At 44.6% G+C, this 26674-nt stretch overlaps 1 protein-coding gene across 7 annotated transcripts in view; it reads left to right on the top strand.

Moving 5' to 3' along the window:
* Positions 1-26674, top strand: part of LOC109899179 (transcriptional enhancer factor TEF-5) — a 79368-nt gene that overhangs the window by 39261 nt on the left and 13433 nt on the right. For 3 of the 7 annotated variants that reach the window (XM_031832672.1, XM_031832486.1, XM_031832748.1), the window contains 4 exons: positions 14411-14475; positions 17284-17346; positions 24674-24685; positions 26532-26660. In XM_031832672.1, coding sequence (XP_031688532.1) covers positions 14411-14475; positions 17284-17346; positions 24674-24685; positions 26532-26660 — 269 coding nt within the window. Of the gene's footprint in view, positions 1-14410; positions 14476-17283; positions 17347-17490; positions 17554-24673; positions 24686-26531; positions 26661-26674 lie in introns of all 7 variants that reach the window. The other 4 variants (XM_031832551.1, XM_031832759.1, XM_031832737.1 and 1 more) reach the window with 2 other exon arrangements.

The following is a 26674-nucleotide window of genomic DNA, read 5'->3' as shown; positions in this document are numbered from 1 at the left end:
TAGCGTTACATGGGCATCTGTGCCCTTCTGCTGCTTTACAGGCAGAGGCCACTACGGACGGAAAATGTACCTAAACCACACATAATTGTCAGGTAAAGTACAGTTTAATATTATGTCACTCAAATTTCCAATTAAATGGGGGCCAATATATTGACAGATGTAGTGTGTATTCCTGCTGTGTTCTGCTGTAATGCATTGGAGCATGCTGCGGCTTGCCCCCCAGCTGGGAAGGGAATGTTTCAATATGATGTTATTGATAACAACCTATAGAAAGACACATCCTGTTTCTTTTATGTTTAATATTACTTGATATTTTTTTTCATAATTCTTATCACAACATCATGGTGAGGCTCTAGCTGTCCTTGCTCAATGCATATATGCTCTCCCATACGATGTGTCACAGCAATTTTTTCTGACAGTGCTCAGAAACCGAACAGGTCTGAGCCTGTCGTCCCCTGACCCAGGGGCTGGTTGTTCCAGTCTCACTAGAAACATAGCATCAGAGCTGGAGCTTAGTTACCCAGAAGACACCACAGGCAGCTCCCCTTAGCTTGGTTTTCACCTGGCTTTCCTTAACGCTTCAAACCGGTTCTGTCAGTGTCATCACCTGTCAGTACTGTCTCCAGCTATTTCCCACCTGCCATTTATTGCTCTTCTCTTCCTCATCTGCAGTCCTTAGACTGTGAATTAGGAAAGTGGCAAAACCAAGTGTCCTTTATAACTTCATGTCAGTCTAACACACCAAGGTGCTTCTTGCCATAACCAGGTATGCACTGTCTCTCACCTGGTCTCCAGAATAGCTTTTCCTGCTTCCTGAACCAGTTGGACCGACTTTGCAATTGTTTAACGCCATAAATCGAACCATGGAAACAAAAACATTGCAAAGAGTGCTATAAAACCTTCACACGGTCCTATAGGGATCTAAGCTATTTCCTCCACCAGCATGTTCATTAAAACGCAGGTGGAGAGAGCATGTTACTTGCTGAAATCCACTGCATCCAGATGGAGAAATTGGCAAGTTGCTGATTAGAATCATAAAACATTCAGGTGTTAGAAACTGGCTGCATTTGTCTAAAGTTACTCTTTCTCCCTATGATGGGTGAGAAAACAGGGGATTGGCTGGCTGGGCTGCTGATGGGTGAGAAAACAGGGAAATGGCTGGCTGGGCTGCTGGTTTTGAATAAGACAGCCAAGTTGAAGAACATAAAACAGATTGAAATGTGAATAGTCAGGAAATGCATGGAGCATGGGTTGAGATGTGGGCTTATTCGGGGGGTTTGACTTCACAATGTCCTCACAAAACCTCTTGGTTTTGGGGAACAGTGTTATGTTAACCAGCATGATATTGGCTGAGGAGATGATATAGGCTGAGGAGATGATATAGGCTGAGGAGAGGATATAGGCTGAGTCTCCTCAAGTCCTGTTGTGTAACCATCAAGTCCTTTAATTATTGTTCATGTCTCATAAACTTAAATTGAATCCTGCACTTTTGAAACCATTTTAAATCCAACATCGGCTTCTATCAGAACATTTTTCAAGACTATATATATTTAAGGGATTTTTTGTTGTTTTATTTTCATGGCTGTCTGCATTGTTGTTCTGTCCTTGCTGCTGTAAAATGGAATGTTTAGCATGCGTCTATCAGGAATGTCATTCTTTGGGTTCTGAGACAGATTTGATTGTTAGCGGACAGACATTTGACTAAGCTGCTAGCTGCCGTGGGCTAGCTGTCGTTGTGCTAACTGCCGCTGTGCTAGCTGCCATTGTGTTAACTGCCGCTGTGCTAGCTGCCGCTGTGTTAGCTGTCGTTGCGCTAACTGCCGCTCTGCTAGCTGCCATTGTGTTAACTGCCGCTGTGCTAGCTGCCATTGTGTTAACTGCCGCTGTGCTAGCTGCCATTGTGTTAACTGCCGCTGTGCTAGCTGCCGCTGTGTTAGCTGTCGTTGAGCTAACTGCCGCTCTGCTAGCTGCCATTGTGTTAACTGCCGCTGTGCTAGCTGCCATTGTGTTAACTGCGTTTCTGGCTAGGCTGGCTGCGGTCTAAACCGAAACTCTGACTAGCTCTCCTCTCCTGGGGGATGTGGTGTTGAGTCTGCCTCCAGTTACAGTTACATCCTTTTAACTGTATCTGATCTGACTGGATGGCTAGCTAGCTAGCTAGAGCATATTCATTGACATTGCTATATGTCAGAGGGACCTGTTGCTAAATGCTATTTCATAGTTGGTTGGCTGGGTGTTACAGGTAACCTACTATGAATGAGAATGGACCAGATTAACACCTTTCAGTTGTCTGTGAATTTATTCATGTATTGCCAATTGCGCGATAATAGCACTGCAGAAGTGCACAGTTTCCTCTGACAACATTGCCATGGTTTAACCTCTGTCTGTCTATTGACCTTCCCTCGAGTCTATTGAAGAAGAGACTTTAATGGAAAAGCAAGATGGTGGCTCTTCTCCTGGTTTAGCAGGACAGTGAAGTGTTCAGAACCTATATCCCAGTGTTGTTTCTCAGAAAAGGAGCACAACAGAAGTGGCAGGTCAAACTGCAGCGTGTTCCCTCCCTAAGCAGCACACTGTCAGGACCCCCAGTAGAGGTCAAGAAGAGCGGCTGCTTTCTTTTTTCCAAACCAGTAAACACCCTATCCATTTACGTCATCTGAGGCCCTCCTGGCAGCGAGGCATGCCCCCAACCCAGAAGAAGCATTCTCACAAGGCGATGACCTCAGACATCTAAATTCTGCCCTGACGTGAGGCCGGGGGAATTTTAACGATTGCACTGTGTGTAATACTGTCTACTCCACAGTCTCTGACTGGGGAAGCGCTGCAAGCCCAATGCCGTGGCCTCCAAAACCAGGCAAGTCATCATCATCCCTCCTGTTGGGAATTCCATCTGGATTTTTCCACAAGGAATGTTCTTGTGGGAAATCGGTAGTGTTCCCTGATGACTACTGACCAAAGATATCATGTGGCACTCAGAATTGCCCCGGTTTCTCCCTATGGTCAGAATGTCAGATGACCTTAAGATGAAAAATATAATTTGGAATGAAAAATCAATAAGTAGAACACCCTCAAAATGGTTGGAACATGGAGGCCATGATTCGTCTGTGTGTATTTGGCCACCAGCCAGCAGAGTTCAGGGGTCAGGAGGAAGAGAGGATGAAGGGAGGAGGGTGTGTCTTGTTTTGTGGTGGAGCACGGCTGAAATATTGTTCACCTGTGTTATCTTGCTGGAGGAAGGCATGCTGCCAAGTCCTGAGCACACCTCCTCCTCCTGTAATGCACTCTGGGTAAGAAGGAAAAAACAGCAAAATAGGGCACTGGAGGGAAACACATGTCTCCTAGTGACCTTTGCACGCTGCGCTAGGAATGAGCGATGGGTTCATTGCATGCAGTAGAATTCGGTAGAAGGACAGAGTAATATATGCAGCAGTTGGTAGATGAGTATGCTAGTTAGGCTGAACTTGAGTTTCATAGACAAGAGAGGAGTGGAAAGGAAAGCAGCATGTGATGACTAAGAGGGCCTGGTGTTTCCCTGTCATTCTCTTGCTGAGATGTCAGGAATGTTGTCTGTCATGGCCAAACAGTATGTTAGCAATTTAGGATTACCTCAATGTGAAAGGTTGGAGAGAGCGAGAGAGTAAGGGAGATAGACAGGGAGCGAGATAGAGATGGAGGGAGAGGGGGAGACAGAGGGAGATAGATCGATAGAAAGACACGAGGGAGAGAGAGAAAGAGGGTGGGAGATAGATAGACAGAGGGAGGGAGGGAGGGAGGGAGGGAGGGAGGGAGGGAGGGAGGGAGGGAGGGAGGGAGGGAGGGAGGGAGGGAGGGAGGGAGGGAGGGAGGGAGGGAGGGAGTAGATAGACATCGTTACAACACTGTATATATACATAATATGACATTTGTAATGTCTTTATTATTTTGGAAGTTCTGTGAGTGTAATGTTTACTGTTCATTTTTATTGTTTATTCCACTTTTGTATATTATCTACCTCACTTGCTTTGGCAATGTTAACATATGTTAAGGGAGGGAGGGAGGGAGGGAGGGGAGATAAATAGATAGACAGAGGGAGGGAGGGAGTTAACTCTGCTCTCCATCTCAGTGTGTAAGTGGAAAATTCCAGTGGACATGCAGTAAAAGAGGATAGTCATGGCAGGGAAGAGGTTAATCACGGCAGAGTCTGCCTGCGGGGCTCTGCAAACTGAGTGTTGAGCAATCTGAGGGAGGGAGGGAGGGAGGGAGAGAGAGAGAGAGATGGAAACAGGGTGAAGTAGAGTGGTTGCCGATTGATTGAGATAGAGGTAAGATGGCAAGCGAGGGAGATGTACCGAAAGTTATTGTGTGTGCATACACTTGTGTATGTGTTAGTGGTCCTTGTTCGTAACTTGGACTGTGAGTGTGTGTGTGTGTGCACTCGTGTGTGTGTGCACTCGTGTGTGTGTGTGCACTCGTGTGTGTGTGTGTGTGTGTGTGTGTGTGCACTCGTGTGTGTGTGTGTGTGTGTGTGCCAACCTGTCCACCACCTGACTTGAGGCCTTGAATGGAGACCCCGTCTCTTCCGCCTAGCTGAACCTTCTGTCTAGTCTGAACAGGCCTAGCCAGTCTGCCTCTCTAAATCAATCTTCTACTTTGCAAAAGTCATGTGTAAAAGACTTGGTAATTCCATGGCTCACAACCCCAGTCAGTTACTTACAACCTTACAAACTTTAATGAAGACATAGAACAGTTTTCTTAAAACTGCCTTTGTAAATTAAGCTCATTTCCAGTTATTTTTATGTTGAAAATGTGTATTCGGTACAGAGGGAACAGATTCTAGAAGCCATTTGTTTGATAGTTAGTTCCACTGCTCCCTCAGTCCAGAAGATTGATAGTAGCAGTTGGGCTGAAGAGGGTAGGGGTCGGGGGCCAGGGGTGTAGGGGGTTGTAATTGTTCTCTCCCACCTCCTGACTGCGACAGTCAGTGGCAGGTGTTACTGTCCGTTGGGTAAGGGGTCACACACAGGGGTTATTTTGGGAAGGGAGGGGTGTGTGTGGGGGGGGGCAGCCCTGATGCCAGGTGGCAGTTGTTGGTAAAGACAGTTATGGCTTTGTGTATCCTCCTAGAGTTACAGCCTCAGCTGCCCACCTACCCCCCACCCCAACTCTTCACCCTCCACCCTAACCCCCAACCCCTCACCCTCCACCCCTCACCCTCCCCCAGCTGCCCACCTACCCCCCAACTCCTCACCCTCCACCCCAATCCCCCCCCAGCTGCCCACCTACTCCCACCCCAACTCCTCACCCTCCACCCCCACCCCCCCCCCGCGCTGCCCACCCCCAACTCCTCACTCTCCACCCTCCCCACAAACCCTCACCCTCCACCCCAAACACTCACCTTCCACTCCCAATCTCCCCCTAACCCCCCCCCCAACCCCTCACCCTCCACCCCCATCCACAATAGAAGCTAGGCAGTTTACTGGCTAACGTTAGTATTCAGCTAACCACGGTTGGTGGTCATCAGCTATCCTTTAGCTCGTAAAACTATCGGCAGTTTTGTACAACACGACTCAGACAAGGGCATACCGGACCTATTTTCTCTCCATATCCCCGGAGTTCTACCCCAAGCTCTGGACATTTACACCTGGATCTTGCAGCTATCTAGCTGCTATCCGAGTGACAATTGCTTACGTCGGTCCCGGAGCAAACATCAATTATTCCGGAGCTAGCCAGCTGAAGAGTTCCATCAGCCACTCCTGGGCTACAATCACCTATCCGGACCCGTTTTACTGACGATGCGGAGCCCCACTGGGCCTTCACGACTGGACTACCAACGTTATCTGCCCGAGGGAGTTATCCAACTGGCCCCTCCGTCGCGACGTTACCTGAACGCACATCTGCGGCCCGCTAATCTTTAGCTGTCTTATCGGCTACTATCTGAATAGGTCTATCGGACAATTTTCTTGGGTTACTATAACTATATCTATTTTGCCAATTGGATTGGTCCCCTCTACCACACCGAACCCCACTAATCTACTGACGGAAATGCACCAGGTGGCTAAAAACAGACCTCCATCCTCTGCCAGCTTGCTACCCATGGCCCGGCTAGCTGTATGAATCGCCAAGACCCCAACCAACCCCACTACTCACCTGACCCTTATGATCACTCGGCTAAGCATGCCTCTCCTTAATGTCAATATGCCTTGTCCATTGCTGTTCTGATTAGTGTTTATTGGCTTATTTCACTGTAGAGCCTCTAGCCCTGCTCATTATACCTTATCCAACCTCTCAGTTCCACCACCCACACATGCGATGACATCACCTGGTTTCAATTATATTTCTAGAGACAATATCTCTCTCATCATCACTCAATGCCTAGAGTTACCTCCACTGTATTCACATCCTACCATACCTTTGTCTGTACATTATACCTTGAAGCTATTTTATCGTCCCCAGAAACATCCTTTTACTCTCTGTTCCGGACGTCCTAGACGACCAATTCTCATAGCTTTTAGCCGTACCCTTATCCTACTCATCCTCTGTTCCTCTGGTGATGTAGAGGTGAATCCAGACCCTGCAGTGCCTAGCTCCACTCCTATTCCCCAGGCGCCCTCTTTTGATGACTTCTGTAACCGTAATAGCCTTGGTTTTATGCATGTTAACATTAGAAGCCTCCTAGAAGTTTTTTTTTGTCACTGCTTTAGCACACTCTGCCAACCCAGATGTCCTAGCCGTGTCTGAATTCTGGCTTAGGAAGACCACCAAAAACTCTGAAATCTCCATCCCTAACTACAACATTTTCAGACCAGATAGAACGGCCAAAGGGGGCGGTGTTGCAATCTACTGCAGAGATAGCCTACAGAGTTCTGTCCTACTATCCAGGTCTGTACCCAAACTATTTGAACTTCTACTTTTAAAAATCCAACACTAAAAACAAGTCTCTCACTGTTGCCGCCTGCTATAAACCCCTCTCTGCCCCCAGCTGTGCTCTGGACACGATATGTGAACTGATTGCCTCCCATCTATCTTCAGAGCTCGTGCTGCTAGGTGACCTAAACTGGAACATGCTTAACACCCCAGCCATCCTACAATCTAAGCTTGATGCCCTCAATCTCACACAAATTATCAATGAACCTACCAGGTACCACACCAAAGCCGTAAACACGGGCACCCTCTTACATATCATCCTAACCAACTTGCCCTCTAAATACACCTCTGCTGTTTTCAACCAAGATCACTGCCTCATTGCCTGCATCCGTAATGGGTCAGCGGTCAAGCGACCTCCAATCATCACTGTCAAACGCTCCCTGGAAAACTTCAGCGAGCAGGCCTTTATAATCGACTTGACCCGGGTATCCTGGAAGGATATTGACCTCATCCCGTAAGTAGAGGATGCCTGGTCATTGTTTTTAAATGCCTTCCTCACCATCTTAAATAAGCATGCCCCATTCAAGAAATTTAGAACCAGGAACAGATATAGCCCTTGGTTCTCTCCAGACCTGACTGACCTTAACCAACACAAAAACATCCTATGGCGTTCTGCATTAGCAGATATGAAACTTTTCAGGGAAGTCAGAAAACAATATACACAGGCAGTTAGAAAAGCCAAGGCTAGTTTTTTCAAGAAGAAATTTGCATCCTGCAACACAAATTCAAAAACGTTCGGGGACACTGTAAAGTCCATGGAGAATAAGAGCACCTCCTCCCAGCTGCCCACTGCACTGAGGGTAGGAAACTCTGTCACCACCGATAAATCCACTATAATTGAGAATTTCAATAAGCATTTTTCTACGGCTGGCCATGCTTTCCACCTGGCTACCCCTACGCCGGTCAACTGCGCTGTACCCCCCACAGCAACTCGCCCAAGCCTTCCCCATTTCTCCTTCTCCCAAATCCAGTCAGCTGATATTCTGAAAGAGCTGCAAAATCTGGACCCCTACAAATCATCCGGGCTAGACAATCTGTACCCTTTCTTTCTAAAATGATCTGCTGAAATTGTTGCAAACCATATTACTAGCCTGCTCAACCTCTCTTTCGTGTTGTCTGAGATTCCCAAAGATTGGAAAGCAGCTGCAGTCATCCCCCTCTTCAAAGGGGGGGACACTCTTGACCCAAACTGCTACATACCTATATCTATCCTACTCTGCCTTTCTAAGGTCTTCGAAAGCCAAGTCAACAAACAGATTACTGACCATCCCACCGCACCTTCTTCGCTATGCAATTTCAGAGCTGGTCATGGGTGCACCTCAGCCACGCTCAAGGGCCTAAACAATATCTTAACCGCTATCGATAAGAAACAATACTGTGCAGCCGTATTCATTGACCTGGCCAAGGCTTTCGACTCTGTCAATCACCACATCCTCATCGGCAGACTCAATAGCCTTGGTTTCTCAAACGATTGCCTCGCCTGGTTCACCAACTACTTCTCTGATAGAGTTCAGTGTGTCAAATCGGTTGTCCGGGCCTCTGGCATTCTCTACGGGGGTGCCACAGGGTTCAATTCTTGGGCCGACTCTCTTCTCTGTATACATCAATGATGTCGCTGTTGCTGCTGGTGAGTCTCTGATCCACCTCTACGCAGACGACACCATTCTGTATACTTCTGGCCCTTCTTTGGACACTGTGTTAACAACCCTCCAGACGAGCTTCAATGCCATACAACTCTCCTTCCGTGACCTCCAACTGCTCTTAAATACAAGTAAAACTAAATGCATGCTCTTCTACTGATCGCTGCCTGCACCTGCCCGCCCGTCCAGCATCACTACTCTGGACGGTTCTGTCTTAGCACATGTGGACAACTACAAATACCTAGGTATCTGGTTAGACTGTAAACTCTCCTTCCAGACTCACATCAAACATCTCCAATCCAAAGTTAAATCTAGAATTGGCTTCCTATTTCGCAACAAAGCATCCTTCACTCATGCTGCCAAACATACCCTCGTAAACTGACCATCCTACCGATCCTCGACTTTGGCGATGTCATTTACAAAATAACCTCCAATACCCTTCTCAATAAATTGGATGCAGTCTATCACAGTGCCATCCATTTTGTCACCAAAGCCCAATATACTACCCACCACTGCGACCTATACGCTCTCGTTGGCTGGTCCTCACTTCATACTCGTCGCCAAACCCATTGTATTTACTTTGCCACCATGGCCTTTTTTTGCCTTTACCACCCTTATCTCACCTCATTTGCTCACATCGTATATAGACTTATTTTTCTACTGTATTATTGACTGTATGTTTGTTTTACTCCATGTGTAACTCTGTGTTGTTGAATGTGTCGAACTGCTTTGCTTTATCTTGGCCAGGTCGAAATTTTAAATGAGAACTTGTTCTCAACTTGCCTACCTGGTTAAATAAAGATTAAATATATATACACTGCTCATAAAAATAAAGGGAACACTAAAATAACACATCCTAGATCTGAATGAATGAAATATTCTTATTAAATACTTTTTTCTTTACATAGTTGAATGTGCTGACAACAAAATCATACAAAAAGTATCAATGGAAATGTATCAACCCATGGAGGTCTGGATTTGGAGTCACTCAAAATTAAAGTGGAAAACCACACTACAGGCTGATCCAACTTTGATGTAATGTCCTTAAAACAAGTCAAAATGAGGCTCAGTAGTGTGTGTGGCCTCCACGTGCCTGTATGACCTCCCTACAACGCCTGGGCATGCTCCTGATGAGGTGGCGGATGGTCTCCTGAGGGATCTCCTCCCAGACCTGGACTAAAGCATCCGCCAACTCCTGGACAGTGTGTGGTGCAACGTGGCGTTAGTGGATGGAGCGAGACCTGATGACCCAGATGTGCTCAATTGGATTCAGGTCTGGGGAGTGGGCGGGCCAGTCCATAGCATCAATGCCTTCCTCTTGCAGGAACTGCTGACACACTCCAGCCACATGAGGTCTAGCATTGTCTTGCATTAGGAGGAACCCAGGGCCAACCGCACCAGCATATGGTCACACAAGGGGTCTGAGAATCTCATCTCGGTACCTAATGGCAGTCAGGCTACCTCTGGCGAGCACATGGAGGGCTGTGCGGCCCCCCAAAGAAATGCCACCCCACACCATGACTGACCCACCGCCAAACTGGTCATGCTGGAGGATGTTGCAGGCAGCAGAACGTTCTCCACGGCATCTCCAGACTCTGTCACGTCTGTCACGTGCCCAGTGTGAACCTGCTTTCATCTGTGAAGAGCACAGGGCGCCAGTGGCGAATTTGCCAATCTTGGTTTTGTCTGGCTAATGCCTAATGCTGTAAGCACAACCCCCACCTATGGACGTTCGGCCCTCATACCACCCTCATGGAGTCTGTTTCTGACCGTTTGAGCAGACACATGCACATTTGTGGCCTGCTGGAGGTCATTTTGCAGGGCTCTGGCAGTGCTCCTCCTGCTCCTCCTTGCACAAAGGCGGAGGTAGCGGTCCTGCTGCTGGGTTGTTGCTCTCCTACGGCCTCCTCCATGTCTCCTGATGTACTGGCCTGTCTCCTGGTCTCCATGCTCTGGACACTACGTTGACAGACACAGCAAACCTTCTTGAAACATCTCGCATTGATGTTCCATCCTGGATGAGTTGCACTACCTGAGCCATTTGTGTGGGTTGTAGACTCCGTCTCATGCTACCACTAGAGTGAAAGTACCGCCAGCATTCAAAAGTGACCAAAACATCAGCCAGGAAGCATAGGAACTGAGAAGTGGTCGGTCTGTGGTTACCACCTGCAGAACCACTCCTTTATTGGGGGTGTCTTGATAATTACCTATAATTTCCACCTGTTGTCTATTCCATTTGCACAACAGCATGTGAAATTTATTGTCAATCAGTGTTGCTTCCTAAGTGGACAGTTTGATTTCACAGAAGTGTGATTGACTTGGAGTTACATTGTGTTGTTTTAAGTGTTCCCTTTATTTTTTTGAGCAGTGTATATTTTTTTAATCCTCCCTCCTCAACCCTTGACCCTTGACCCCGTACCTCTCACCCCCAACCCCTCACCCCACCCTCAACCTCCACCCCAGCCAGTTAACCCTTGCTTAGCGCTGTGTGCATGTGTGTGTCCGCAGTCCGCACCGGCTGCGCTAGTAGGGACCTGGCCAATCAGACTGGCTAGCACAGATGTGACAGGCTGGGAGGAATGCTAGGAATGTGGAGGCGCTGGGGCGGGTGTGTCCCTCCTAATCCAGGGGGAGGAGCCGGCTGGCTGACTGACTGGCTGCTTCAGTTCAGTATCGGCTGGCCAAGCAGCTCATCTCAGTAGAGAGAGAGAAAGAGACCGAGCGATAGGGGGGAGAGAGAGAGAGATAGATGAGGGAGAGAGAGATAGACAGGGGAAGAGAGAGAACAAAAGGAGAGAGAGAGAGAGAGAGGGGGCTCAAGTCCTGCCAGCACTCATCTAACATGTAGTACTTTTATGTTAATTACACCAAGCAGAGCAGAGCCTAAAGCAGGCCAAGGACCAAGGAAAAAGGCATATTGTCAGCTTTTCTCCTGTCATTGTGTCTGAGGTGCTGTCTGAAGTCAGTTGGCTTGGCCTGTCACAGGGCTTTTTTCAACATGGGTTTGCAATAATGTAAAGCTTTGGCTATCCTTTGTTCGTAACTTGGACTGTGTGTGTGTGTGTGTGTGTTTTGTTTTGTTTTACTATCATTGTGGATACCAGAAATCCAACTGCATCACAGTGCAGGAGGTGTCACTACTGACCCTGGTTTGATCCTGGGCTGTATCACATCTGGCTGTAATCAGGAGTCTCATAGTGTGGTGCACAATTGGCCCAGTGTTGTTCGGGTTAGGGGAGGGTTTGGTTGGGGTTGGCCGTCATTGTGAATAACAAACTTGTATGTCATCTGTAAATACGAATATAATTCTGTCTATTTGAGCTGGTTAGCATGTGTAGGTAATCCTGTCTAACGCTGCTTTAAAAATAGATACATATTGCTTAGTAGAACTGCATAAGTGTTGCTCTCCACTTTCTGGAGGACCAAGTTTTGAAATCAGTGGAATTAGAGTATGATAGCTAAGGAGATGGAGAAAACACCTGTCTCCGGATTACATCTTCGAACTAAGGGCAACCATAGCATCCGTGACAGGGAGAAGCGTCCAACCATGAATACGGGTAAGATAGTCTAGCTAGCTACATTTTTTTTTAGGTATTACACATTTCTAATTTTGACAAAGTGGTTTTCATTTCAAGTTAAAGTGTACTGTTAAAGTTAGCTGGCTGGGTCGCTAGCAAACGTTACGTGTATGAACTTATTATTCGTATCTCAGAACCATTTGCTTGTTATAGCCTATTGTTAGTTAGCTAGCTATTATTGAACCTGGTTGGTTAGCTACCTGCACATTCATACAGGGTAGTAACGTTGTGATTATGGTTAATTGTTTAGCTAGCTAGCTACATGTCTTAACAAAAGACTCCACTAGGCAAGTGTCCATTTTAATAGAATGTCACTGCGACAACTGTTAGCCAGATAGCTTGGGTTTTTGACAGCTGTTTTTAGGACAGAACACTCGTATCAACCCTTAAAGAGATTGGTGGACCTAAAGCTTAGCAGCATACCACCCTGCATACCACTGCTGGTTTGCTTCTGAAGCTAAGCAGGGTTGGTCCTGGTCAGTCCCTGGATGGATGCTGCTGGAAGTGGTGTTGGAGGGCCAGTAGGAGGCACTCTTTCTTCTGGTCTAAAAAATATATCACAATGCCCCAGGGCAGTGATTGGGGACACTGCCCTGTGTAGGGTTCCGTCTTTCGGATAGGATGTTAAATGGGTGTCCTGACTCTCTGAGATCATTAAAGATCCCATGGCACTTATCGTAAGAGTAGGGGTGTTAACCCCGGTGTCCTGGCTAAATTCCCAATCTGGCCCTCAAACCATCACAGTCACCTAATAATCCCCAGTTTACAATTGGCTCATTCATCCCCCTCCTCTCCCCTGTAACTATTCCCCAGTTCGTTGCTGCAAATGAGAACGTGTTCTCAGTCAACTTACTTACCTGGTAACGGATAAATAAAAAATAAATAAAAAAGAGTGTGTGAACGATGCTGAATGTGTGTAGACAAAGAAAAGCTCTCCAGTAGGTCTATCAAAACATTCAAAGGCCATTTTCTTTAAAGTGTGGTTACAAGTTTATCAACTTTCAAAGCAGAATTACTTTCCCATTGTTCCTCAAATGCAGTGTATGATATACAATTTAGTAGCTCTGTGTCTCTGCTTTTATCGAAAGTAAAAAAAACAAAAAAAAAACAATTGTTGCTACATGAGACTGAATCAAGGCAGTCAGTCACAAATTGTTTGGTGCCCACAAGGATAGTAAAACAAACGTGTGTGTGTGTATGTGTTTTAGAGTGAGTGCCATGAGCGGGTGGCTGGTTTGTGGGGGAGTTTAGGTCATTATTCATGATACTGTTGTCTCTCTTTCTCCCTTTCTTTCGCTCTCTTTTTCTCCCTCTATTTATTTATCTCCTTCTTTCACATAAACATAGATATATACTGATGCACATTCACACCGATCCTCTTGGGAACTTCCTATCATTTCTCTTACTAGTCAGCAAATGTTAAAATGAGATTTTTGAGATGCAGACCTCCCTACCTTGTACAAAGAAACACAAACTGTACCTGGAAAATCCAACAAACTTGACCTAACAACCCTGGAAAATACTAATCACTTTGAGCATTGATAGATTCCACTGTTCGGTTGCTCTCTTTTGAAAAATGTTCAGATAAGTTGCATTCAGAGAAAAGTAACCCCTTTAAAGCCCCTGTCATCTGTCTGAGATAAAGCCATTAAAGCCAAGAATAGAAGGCCCTTCTCTGCCCGACCTGTTTGTGCAGAATGTCAAGTGTAGATGTTACATAATGAACAACATGTTCCTTCTATTTTTTTAAAGTACTGTGTCTGTAATTATGTGACGCATGAGCTAAAAGTCAGGAGGTGTCAGACGAGCTAATGAAATCAAAGCTCCTGAACTAGCCAGTTGTCGTTGTTTTATACGCCTGTTGAAAACATTTTGGAAGTGGTGTCCCAGGGTCAGTGATATAAAGAAATGTTCGCCTACTGACTGAGAGGTTGAGTAATGTGTGTGTTCCAAAGAAGAACCTTTTGGGAGGTCGACGGTGTGCGGCACCTAGCATTCTGTTGAGATCCTGTAGCTATTTACCAGCAGACCTTTAGCTCCACCGTGTGTTTGTTTTGTATAATCATGTTAACGTAGAAGTAGCCACAGACACAGATCTAGAATCCGCCTTTTCTTTCCAAATATGAACAATCTTTTGGGTGAAAAATGCTTTTAACTGACCATAGTTCAGAGCCTACTCTTTTATCATCTGTGTACCAGCTATAGAAAAGCTGTATGGTTGCTAAATGTGTCAATGAGATTTGTTTCCAGGTTGTATTCTTCATGGTGTTGTTCACCTCTCTGTTCCAGGTCGTAATGAGTTGATAGCTAGGTACATCAAGCTGAGGACAGGCAAAACTCGCACCAGAAAACAGGTAACAATACTTTTTTATTTTACAGCAATGGGTTGATTAAAATGTTTTACCACTCAGACTTTGTAATGACTTAATTTTACATTACATTTACATTGAAGTCATTTAGCAGACACTCATATCCTGAACGATTTTACCTACATTTATTATTAGAAGTCAAATTAAATCAAATGTTACTTGTCACTTACACGTGTTTAGCAGATGTTATTGCGGGTATAGCGAAATACTTGTGCTTCTTGTTCCGACAGTGCAGTAATATCTAACAAGTAACATCTCTGCCAATTTCACAACAAATACCTAATACACACAAATCTAAGTAAAGGAATGGAATTAAGAATGTATTAACATATGGACGGACAATGTCAGAGCGGCATAGACTGAGATACTGTAGATAGTATAGAATACAGTATATACATATGAGATAAGTAATGCAAGATATGTAAACATTATTAAAGTGACATTATTTAAAGTGACTAGTGTTCCATTTATTAAAGTGGCAAATGATTTCAAGTCTGTGTATGTAGGCTGCAGCCTCTCTGTGCTAGTGACGGCTGTTTAACAGTCTGATGGCATTGAGATAGAAAAGTCTACAAGACGTATTAGATATCCTGTAGCTGTAACATTTGGAACATGGGAACTACAGTTGAAGTCGGAAGTTTACATACACTTAGTTTGGAGTCATTAAAACTTGTTTTTCAACCACTCCAAAAATGTCATGTTAACAAACTATAGTTTTGGCAAATTGGTTAGGACATCTACTTTGTGCATGGCACAAGTAATTTTTCCAACAATTGTTTACAGACAGATTATTTCACTTATAATTCACTGTATCACAATTTCAGCGGGTCAGAAGTTTACATACAGTAAGTTGACTGTGCCTTTAAACAGTTTGGAAAATTCCCGAAAATGATGTCATGGCTTTAGAAGCTTCTGATAGGCTAATCATTTGAGTAAATTGGAGGTGTACCTGTGGATATATTTCAAGGCTTACCTTCAAACTCAGTGCCTCTTTGCTTGACATCATGGGAAAATCTAAATAAATTGACCTCAGAAAAACATTGTAGACCTCCACAAGTCTGGTTCATCCATGGGAGCAATTTCCAAACACCTGAAGTTATCACATTAATCTGTACAAACAATAGTACGCAAATATAAACACCATGGGACCACGCTGCCGTCATACTGCTCAGGAAGGAAACGCGTTCTGTCTCCTGGAGATGAATGTACTTTGGTGCAAAAAGTGCAATTCAATCCCAGAACAACAGCAACACAAGGACCTTGTGAAGATTCTGGAGGAAACAGGTACAAAAGTATCTATATCCACAGTAAAACGAGTCCTATATCGGCATAACCTGAAAGGCCGCTCAACAAGGAAGAAGCCACTGCTCCAAAACCGCCATAAAAAAGCCAGGCTACGGTTTGCAACTGCACATGGGGACAAAGATCATACTTTTTGTAAAATGTCCTCTGGTCTGATGAAAGAAAAATAGACCTGTTTGGCCATAATGACCATTGTTATGTTTGGAGGAAAAATAGGGAGGCTTGCAAGCCGAAGAACACCATCCCAACCGTGAAGCACGGGGGTGGCAGCATCATGTTGTGGGTATGCTTTGCTGCAGGAGGGACTGGTGCACTTCACAACATAGATAGCATCATGAGGATGGAAAATTATGTGGATATATAGAAGCAACATCTCAAGACATCAGTCAGGAAGTTAAAGCTTGGTCGCAAATGGGTCTTCCAAATGGACAATGACCCCAAGCATACTTCCAAAGTTGTGGCAAAAAGGCTTAAGGACAACAAAGACCAGGTATTGGAGTGGCCATCACAAAGCCCTGACCTCAATCCTATAGAAAATTTGTGGGCTGAACTAAAAAAGCATGTGTGAGCAAGGAGGCCTACAAACCTGACTTGGTTACACCAGCTCTGTTAGGAGGAATTGGCCAAAACTCTCCCAACTTATTGTGGAAGGCTACCCGAAACGTTTGTCCCAAGTTAAACAATTTAAAAGCCATGCTACCAAATACTTTTTGAGTGTATGTAAACTTCTGACCCATTGGGAATGCGATGAAAGAAATAAAAGCTGAAATAAATCATTCTCTCTACTATTATTCTGACATTTCACACTCTTAAAATAAAGTGGTGATCCTAACTGACCTAAAACAGAGAATTGTTACTCGGATTAAATGTCAGGAATTGTATTTGTATTTGTATTTGTCTATGGTGTATGTAAACTTCTGACTTCAACTGTAGGTGTATTGCAGTAACAGCTCAGCCAATTGTGTCAGTATTCTGTTAATTTGTAGAAATTACATTTGTCTGTCTTTTCTATTTGTACTGAAGACAAGTAACACCATCCAACTCAAATCAAAGATACAAAAAAATACAAATAATGTAGTGGTGTGTGAATCGCCTTCATTTAATGTTCGAGGAGCTGTATAATATTGTGTGTGTTTGTGTTTGTGTTTGTGTTTGGTGTGGGCCTGCATGTGTGTGTGTGTGCTTGTATCCATGTGTATGTCCGTGTGTGTGTGTGTGTGTGTTTGGTATGTGTGTGCTTGTATCCATGTGTATGTCCGTGTGTGTGTGTGTGTTTGGTATGTGTGTGCTTGTATCCATGTCCGTGTGTGTGTGTGCTTGTATCCATGTCCGTGTGTGTGTGTGTGCTTGTATCCATGTCCGTGTGTGTGTGTGCTTGTATTCATGTGTATATCCGTGTGTGTGTTTGGTGAGTATATGTTTGTATCCATGTGTATGTCCATGTGTGTGTGTGTACTCTATGATTTTTATAACTGTCTCGCACCCCTTTAGGTATCTAGTCACATACAGGTGTTAGCACGGAAGAAAGTTCGAGAATACCAAGCAGGTATCAAGGTAGGTGCTACTGAACAGGCCTCCTGCCAACTGTGACTGGGCTTCTCTTTCCTCCTTGGTTACGGCCTCTCTTGTCGTCTCTCTCTCGGTCTCCCTTTCTCTTCTTCTCTTGGCTCTTCTCCTCTTGGCTCTTCTTCTCTGCAGGTTTCTAGCCATTTGCAGGTTCTCGCCCGGAGAAAATCTCGCGAGATCCAGTCAAAGCTGAAGGTATGCGCTTCTCTGCGGGCTGGGCGGGGCTGGTCAAGGCTTGGCTTTGCGCTAACCAATTAGTACTTTAGTTCTTCTTACAGCTGTAGATGGATAGGTTCTCCGTGACTAGAAAATACCAACCCTGGTAAATAGTACTGTAGGAGACCCCCAGTCTGCATTGGGGTGTATTGGCTTGAGGTCACTGTGTGACTCATCATGTAGGCTAACGTGTCTGGGAGAGACTAGAGCAACAAGTTATAGCTAGTAGCTACCATGCATGCACGGCACAGGGCGCAACAGTCTAAAAAATATGGTCATCTGTTGACCACTGAAATACATCCCAATGCTTAGTACAGTACTGTACAAAGCTGTAAAGAAATTACATTATAGGAGCTGTCTTTATTATACTGCTTATCCTGTATATAGTAACTCAGCCTGCGGTGTAGCCTAGAGGAATGCTGTGAGCAGTATGATCTGTCTGTGGTGAACGGTGTTGCTGCATGATGGCCTTGTCGCTACAGCTGCACGCCTGTCCCTACTGTACCTATGCCAGCCATGCTTCTGCCTATAGGCTTTCCTCAAATCTTCCTCTGTCTTCAACCCTTCTCTCCGCTCTGACCCCAATCTCCATTGGATGTCTCTGAATGTTCTTCTGTATGAGAGTTAACTACTCCAATCGAATGCAAATACCTACATGTTAGAATTAAACCATCATACTCTATACACTACTATAGCAGTATGCTTAGAACAAGTGTCTGCTATACTACTATTTCCAGATAATATTGTGCCCTATTCCTCATCATGCTCCTTCTGCTTATATTCAGCAGAATATATATACATATACAGTGCATTCTGAAAGTATTCAGACCCTTTGACCTTTTCCACATCACGCTACATACAGCCTTATTCTAAAATTGATTAAATTAGCATTTTCCGCATCAGTCTACATACAATACCCCATAATGACAAAGCTAAAACAGGTTAAACATTTTTTTTTTTTACAGAAATACCTAAGTATTCAGACCCTTTGCTATGAGACGAGAAATTGAGCTCCGGTGCATCCTGTTTCCATTGATCATCATCCTTAGATTGTATAGATCATCCTTGAAAAGTTTCTACAACTTGATTGGAGTCCACCTGTGGTAAATACAATTAATTGTACATTAATTATATAGACACACCTGTCTATAGAAAGGCCCACAGTTGACAGTGCATGTCAGAGCAAAAACCAAGCCATGGGGTCGAAGGAATTGTCCATAGAGCTCCGAGACAGGATTGTGTCAATGCAAAAAATGTCTGCAGCATTGAAGGTCCCCAAGAACACAGTGGCCTCCATCATTCTTAAATGGAAGAAGTTTGGAATCACCAAGACTATTCCTAAAGCTGGCCGCCAGGCCAAACTGAGCAATCAGGGGAGAAAGGCCTTGGTCAGGGAGGTGACCAAGTACCCGATGGTCACTCTGACAGAGCTCCAGAGTTCCTCTGTGGAGATGGGAGAAACTTAAAGGACTGTCAGACAATGAGAAACAAGATCCTCTGGTCTGATGAGACCAAGATTGAAATCTTTGGCCTGAATGCCAAGCGTCACGTCTGGAAGAAACCTGCCACCATCCCTACATTGAAGCATAGGGGTGGCAGCATCATGCTGTGGGGATGTTTTTCAGTGGCAGGGACTGGGAGTCTAGTCAGGATAGAGGGGAAAGATGAACAGAGCAAAGTGCAGAGAGATCCTTGATGAAAACCTGCTCCAGAGCGCTCAGGACCTCAGACTGGGGCGAAGGTTCTCCTTCCAACAGGACAATGACCCTAAGCACACAGCCAAGACAACATTTTCTATAAACCTGTTTTTGCTTTGTCATTATAGGGTATTGTGTGTAGATTGATGAGGGGGAAAAACTATTTAATACATTTTAAATTAAGACTGTAACGAAAAAAATCAAGGGGTCTGAATAGTTTCCCGAATGCATATATATATATATACAGTGGGGCAAAAAAGTATTTAGTTAGCCACCAATTGTGCAAGTTCTCCCACTTAAAAAGATGAGAGAGGCCTGTAATTTTCATCATAGGTACACTTCAACTTTGACAGACAAAATGAGAAAAACAAATCACATTGTAGGATTTTTTATTTATATATTTGCAAATTATGGTGGAAAATAAGTATTTGGTCACCTACAAACAAGCAAGATTTCTGGCTCTCACAGACCTGTAACTTCTTCTTTAAGAGGCTCCTCTGTCCTCCACTCGTTACCTGTATTAATGGCACCTGTTTGAACTTGTTATCAGTATAAAAGACACCTGTCCGCAACCTCAAACAGTCACACTCCAAACTCCACTATGGCCAAGACCAAAGAGCTGTCAAAGGACACCAGAAACAAAATTGTAGACCTACACCAGGCTGGGAAGTCTGAATCTGCAATAGGTAAGCAGCTTGGTTTGAAGAAATCAACTGTGGGAACAATTATTAGGAAATGGAAGACATACAAGACCACTGATAATCTCCCTCGAATCTGGGGCTCCACGCAAGATCTCACCCCGTGGGGTCAAAATGATCACAAGAACGGTGAGAAAAAATCCCAGAACCACACGGGGGGACCTAGTGAATGACCTGCAGAGAGCTGGGACCAAAGTAACAAAGCCTACCATCAGTAACACACTACGCCGCCAGGGAGTCAAATCCTGCAGTGCCAGACATGTCCCCCTGCTTAAGCCAGTACATGTCCAGGCCCATCTGAAGTTTGCTAAAGAGCATTTGGTTGATCCAGAAGAAGATTGGGAGAATGTCATATGGTCAGATGAAACCAAAATATAACTTTTTGGTAAAAACTCAACTCGTTGTGTTTGGAGGACAAAGAATGCTGAGTTGCATCCAAAGAACACCATACCTACTGTGAAGCATGGGGTGGAAACATCATGCTTTGGGGCTGTTTTTCTGCAAAGGGACCAGGATGACTGATCCGTGTAAAGGAAAGAATGAATGGGGCCATGTATCGTGATATTTTGAGTGAAAACCTCCTTCCATCAGCAAGGGCATTGAAGATGAAACGTGGCTGGGTCTTTCAGTATGACAATGATCCCAAACACACCGCCTGGGCAACGAAGGTGTGGCTTCGTAAGAAGCATTTCAAGGTCCTGGAATGGCCTAGCCAGTCTCCAGATCTCAACCCCATAGAAAATCTTTGGAGGGAGTTGAAAGTCCGTGTTGCCCAGCAACAGCCCCAAAACATCACTGCTCTAGAGGAGATCTGCATGGAGGAATGGGCCAAAATACCAGCAACAGTGTGTGAAAACCTTACAGGTGAAGACTTACAGAAAACGTTTGACCTCTGTCATTGCCAACGAAGGTGTCATGTTCTGACACACCTGTGTTTTGTCATTATTTAGTATGGTCAGGGCGTGAGTTGGGGTGGGCAGTCTATGTTTGTTTTTCTATGATTTGGGTATTTCTGTTTCTGTTTCGGCCTAGTATGGTTCTCAATCAGAGGCAGGTGTCAGTAGTTGTCTCTGATTGAGAATCATACTTAGGTAGCCTGGGTTTCACTGTGTGTTTGTTTCCGTGTCTGTGTTTTTCACCACACGGTACTGTTTTGGGTTTCGTTCATTCCACGTTTATTGTTTTTTGTATTCAGTTGTTCATGTGTACATTTTCGTATTAAAAGAACCATGGACACTTACCAAGCAGCATATTGGTCCTCTGATCCTTTTCACCTCTCCTCTTCGGAAGAAGAGGAGGAAATCCCTGACAGAATCACCCACCAACCAAGGACCAAGCGGCGTGGTAAAAGACAGCGACGACAGCAGCAGCAGCAGCAACAACAGCGGCCAGCATCACAGGACTCCTGGACATGGGAGGAGATATTAAATGGAGAGCGACCCTGGTCACAGGCTGGGGAATATCGCCGCCCCAAAGCAGAGCTGGAGGCAGTGAAAGCTGAGCGGCGGCGATATGAGGAGGCAGCACGGCAGTGCGACAGGTACGAGAGGCAGCCCCAAAAACATTTGGGGGGGGGCACACGAGGTGTGGGGCTAAGCCAGGTAGCAGACCTGAGCTCACTCCTCGTGCTTATTATAAGCAGCTCGTTACTGGTCAGGCACCGTGTTATGCAGTGTCGCCAGTACGTGCCCAAAGCACGGTGCGCTATAGGGCAGCCCCCCGAGAGTGTCATGCGAGTGTGGGCATCCAGCCAGGGCGTATGGTGCCTGCTCAGCGTGTCTGGTCGCCGGTACGCCGTTTCGGACCAGGGTATCCTGCGCCGGCTCTGCGTGCTGTGTCTCCGGGGCGCTGGAAGGGTGCAGTGCGTCCTATGCCTGCGCTCCGCTCGTGCCGGGCAAATGTGGGAGTGGAGCCTAAGGGAGAGGTGCGCGTAGTAAGCACTAGATCTCCCGTGCTTACCCACAGCCCGGTTCAACCTGTGCCTGCACTCTGGAGGGTCCGGGCTAGAGTAGTTATCCAGCCTGGGGAAGTGGTGCCAAGGCTGCGCACCAGAACTCCAGTGCTCCCCCACAGCCCGGTCCTTCAGGTGCCTTCTCCTAACACCAAGCCTCCTGAAGGTCTCCCCAGCATGGTGGTTCCTGTGGCAGCCCCACGCACCAGGCTGTCTCTCTGTCTCCTCCCTACAGGTGGTCCCGCCTGTCCGGCGCTGCCGGAGTCTCCCGCCTGTCCGGCGCTGCCGGAGTCTCCCGCCTGTCCGGCGCTGCCAGAGCCCCTCAGCCCAGAGGCACCAGAGCCCCTCAGCCCAGAGGCGCCAGAGCCCCTCAGCCCAGAGGCGCCAGAGCTTCCGCCCCTCTGTCCCGAGCTGCCCCTCTGTCCAGTGGGGTCATTGAGAAGGGTTGCCATGGTTAGAAAGCCACGGAGGCGGACAATAAGGCGGACTAAGACGACGGTGAAGTGGGGTCCGCGTCCCGCACCAGAGCCGCCACCGCGGACAGACGCCCACCCAGACCCTCCCCTATAGGTTAAGGTTTTGCGGCCGGAGTCCGCACCTTTGGGGGGGGGGGGTACTGTCAGGTTCTGACCTTTATTTCCTGTGTTTTGTCATTATTTAGTATGGTCAGGGCGTGAGTTGGGGTGGGCAGTCTATGTTTGTTTTTCTATGATTTGGGTATTTCTTCGTTTCGGCCTAGTATGGTTCTCAATCAGAGGCAGGTGTTAGTAGTTGTCTCTGATTGAGAATCACACTTAGGTAGCCTGGGTTTCACTGTGTGTTTGTTTCCGTGTCTGTGTTTTTCACCACACGGTACTATTTGGGGTTTCGTTCATTCCACGTTTATAGTTTTTTGTATTCAGTTGTTCATGTGTACATTTTCGTATTAAAAGAACCATGGACACTTACCACGCAGCATATTGGTCCTCTGATCCTTTTCACCTCTCCTCTTCGGAAGAAGAGGAGGAAATCCCTGACAGAAGGGTATATAACAAAGTATTGAGATAAACTTTACTTTACTTTTTAATACTTATTTTCCACCATAATTTGCAAATAAATTCATTAAAAATCCTACAATGTGATTGCCTGACAGAAGGGTATATAACAAAGTATTGAGATAAACTTTACTTTACTTTTTAATACTTATTTTCCACCATAATTTGCAAATAAATTCATTAAAAATCCTACAATGTGATTTTCTGGATTTTTCTTCTTCTCATTTTGTCTGTCATAGTTGAAGTGTACCGATGATGAAAATTACAGGCCTCTCTCATCTTTTTAAGTGGGAGAACTTGCACAATTGGTGGCTGACTAAATACTTTTTTGCTCCAAATATATATATATATATATGGTCATTGCTTATGGTCATTGTCCTATATATATTTTTATATGAATATATAATGAACATATGCCACTTGTCTTCATTCCATCAGAGGACGGCAGGCAGAGGTGTTACAGTTACACTAATCCTCATCCAGTTTAGATCTTCATTCAATCCCTCAACCCCAAAACAATTACAAACACAAAGTGAATCAGCGTACAGTTAAAGTGTGCCTGTGTGCAGTTAAATTGTGTTCAAGTGTATATTACCGTCAGTTAGCATACTGTATAAATCATTTCCCCAAAATGTAGTTGGTAGTTCACCCTCTACCTTCATTGAAGTTTATTGGACCTTCTTTATTTAGACTTCTCTATTTATTTTCTGGTAGACTGTATCTAGTAGACTGATTATTGTAACCACCTCAATGTTTGGACATTTATTTGAATGAGAGGGAAATACTGTACCCTTCCCTACATTATTGTCCATTGCGTAGTTCCTGTCCCAGATAAAATCAGCTCCCATTTCTTTACATCAGGGCTCCTTATGGAGTATTCCGATATAACTACATAAGAGATGTTATAGTTAGTTTAGCATTCTGCTCTTGCTTTAGTATTCATTTTGCTGATGATATGCAGCCCACCTGTCATATGTTTAACACCCCTGGCTTAGAGCAAACAGATTTAATGCATTATCCTTAGAATGCGTTAATAATAAACACAGGCTCAAAAGGAGATGATACTCAGTCATTATAAAGTCTTGCAATACATTTATGTGTGCATCATAATGTATTATACCTTGTATCACTATAATGAATTATACCTGTTGTCTTTCAGTTAGTTACCTAACTCTATCTATATAATGAATTATACCTGTTGTCTTTCAGTTAGTTACCTAACTCTATCTATATAATGAATTATACCTGTTGTCTTTCAGTTAGTTACCTAACTCTATCACTATAATGAATTATACCTGCTGTCTTTCAGTTAGTTACCTAACTCTATCTATATAATGAATTATACCTGTTGTCTTTCAGTTAGTTACCTAACTCTATCTATATAATGAATTATACCTGTTGTCTTTCAGTTAGTTACCTAACTCTATCTCTATAATTAATTTTACCTGTTGTCTTTCAGTTAGTTACCTAACTCTATCTATATTATGAATTATACCTGCTGTCTTTCAGTTAGTGTTAGCTAACTTTTCGTCAGGGATAAGAACATTCATTTTACGTCAACATCCTCGTGGCCTACAGTACATCTAGAACTTTTTCATTATTGATGTTTTTAGTTTGTACTGACACAGCCTATTAGCAAACCCATAGTTTATCACGTAATCCCTGGAATTATATGCCTTTAGATGTGTATACTAATGGTTTCTCTTTCCTTTGATTTAGGCCATGAATTTGGTAAGTGGATTTGACTTTTACGATTTGCTTCCCACCTGCTTGGCGGTGCCAGTGGATTGTCCACTCTGCTAATGCCCTCTGCTGGCATGGCAACCCAACCTCACTGCTATCCTATAATAAAGCAGATCTTAGCCATAGGAAACGTGTGTGCTTGGAACCACATTGCTGTGCATCGTACCTGATCATGATAATCATTGATTATCATGTTTTTGCAGGGTGGTTCTGCTTCTCTGAGGACACACTTCTCTGTAACACTTGTTTAGTGTATGCTACGTACAAAAATACGTCTGCAACAGCGAACATGAACACATATATAGCAGATGTTATTGCGGGTGTAGCAAAATGCTTCCATGTCCATAGGCTATTATTGATAAAAATTGTGATCCAAGAGGATGTTGAGGCATGGTAGAATGTGGATGCAAAACCAGACACTTTTTCTGATCAATACTTTGAAGGACCAATATCACAATCCGATTGAGCATCTCAAAGATATGACCCCATCCACTACCAATATGTACGGTACTACTTAACCTAGGGCTGCACTAACACTATTTAGTGCTAGAATCGTCACATTGTGATACTGTAGAGAAACATAAACGTTGCCTGTGTTCCTCTACCTGGTCAGAGTCTATAGTCAGTTGTGGCTCAGTAAATCACTGCTACCAGTTTCACACAGTGCACTCGCTGTGTTTTGGTACTTTCATTTGACTTTGTTTACAGTAAGGATTTGGCATTTGGAGATTCTTTAGGTCAGATTTCTGCTGCTTCTACAGGTACATGTCTTTCCTATTTCAAGACGTGAAGTAATACTACCAACAAGGCAAATGTAGGATATCTTGTTTCCTTCTACGAAATGTCACATAGTTGCACAGTGATGAGAATATACCAAGGTGTTGGCATTTAGAGATACTTCACTTTTCTCTCTTACTCTGCTTTGTACAATGACAATATGATTGCAATATTGCTATGAGGGTTCAGATACTGGTTCAAGTGTGATGAGGCACACACAAAGTGTTGTTTCTGATGTTTCAGTATTGTTTTGTTGCTGGTAGACATACAGTAAAGTTGAATGCTCTCGATTGTCCAGGTACAAACATGCCAAGCTTAACCATAACCATCTACGCTTTGCTTTTCTATCTCTGACCATTACAATCAGCAGAACGTTCCAGACAAATCACATTCATTCCAATTGTTATCTGACCACATACAGTGCAGTGCACTGGCCAATGCGGCCATTAGTCCTACGGTATATATTCATCAAGAGTCCTGTTTCTCTGTTTTGAAACAAGAGGAACTTTTTGTTCTATTTTACTGTCTTTTTCTATAATAAGAGTGGTTGTGTCAACCACAGTTTCTCACAGACAGTCTGTCTTCCTGCAGGAGGCATTTCCTTCAAGGTCTCTACTAATTACAATCATGTGACTCCTGGAATGTTCTCTTTGATTATGTGGCTTAAAATCTTTTTGATCTGCTTCGATGAATTAATCATATACATGTTCTCTTCACGTCTTCTTTTTCATTATTGTAGCCTACTAGTACTCCAAACGTAGTTGAAGTTAAGACTCAGATGTTTCATTTATTTATTAGATTGACTGTTTGTTTACTAAAGATCCTAATGGGAGTACATAAGAAGTTCAGATAATGTTATATTTACAGTATATATATAGTAGTGATAGCTAGTAGTAATGGTTGTAACTGTTGTTGTTTTTTAAACTATTGAACCAACTGTGTTCCTCTCGGGGCACTGTGAGTAGCCTAATAGTTATGTCAACCAGGTCAGTGTATACTAGGTGTTAGACTGCTCTCTAGTGGTGCATCTCCCTCACTTCCCCTTCCTCGTCAACAGGACCAGGCATCTAAAGACAAGGCCCTCCAAAACATGGCAGCGTTGTCGTCTGCTCAGATTGTGTCTCCGAGCCTGATCAAAAGCCAGCTACCCCCACTGCCCCACTCTCCCTACCCCCCGCAAGCCAGGGTGAGCCCTTCTAC

The sequence above is a fragment of the Oncorhynchus kisutch genome, linkage group LG1 (genome assembly GCF_002021735.2).
Source record: "Oncorhynchus kisutch isolate 150728-3 linkage group LG1, Okis_V2, whole genome shotgun sequence".
Taxonomy (NCBI): Eukaryota; Metazoa; Chordata; class Actinopteri; order Salmoniformes; family Salmonidae; genus Oncorhynchus; species Oncorhynchus kisutch.
This window is presented reverse-complemented; position numbering and strand designations above follow the sequence as displayed.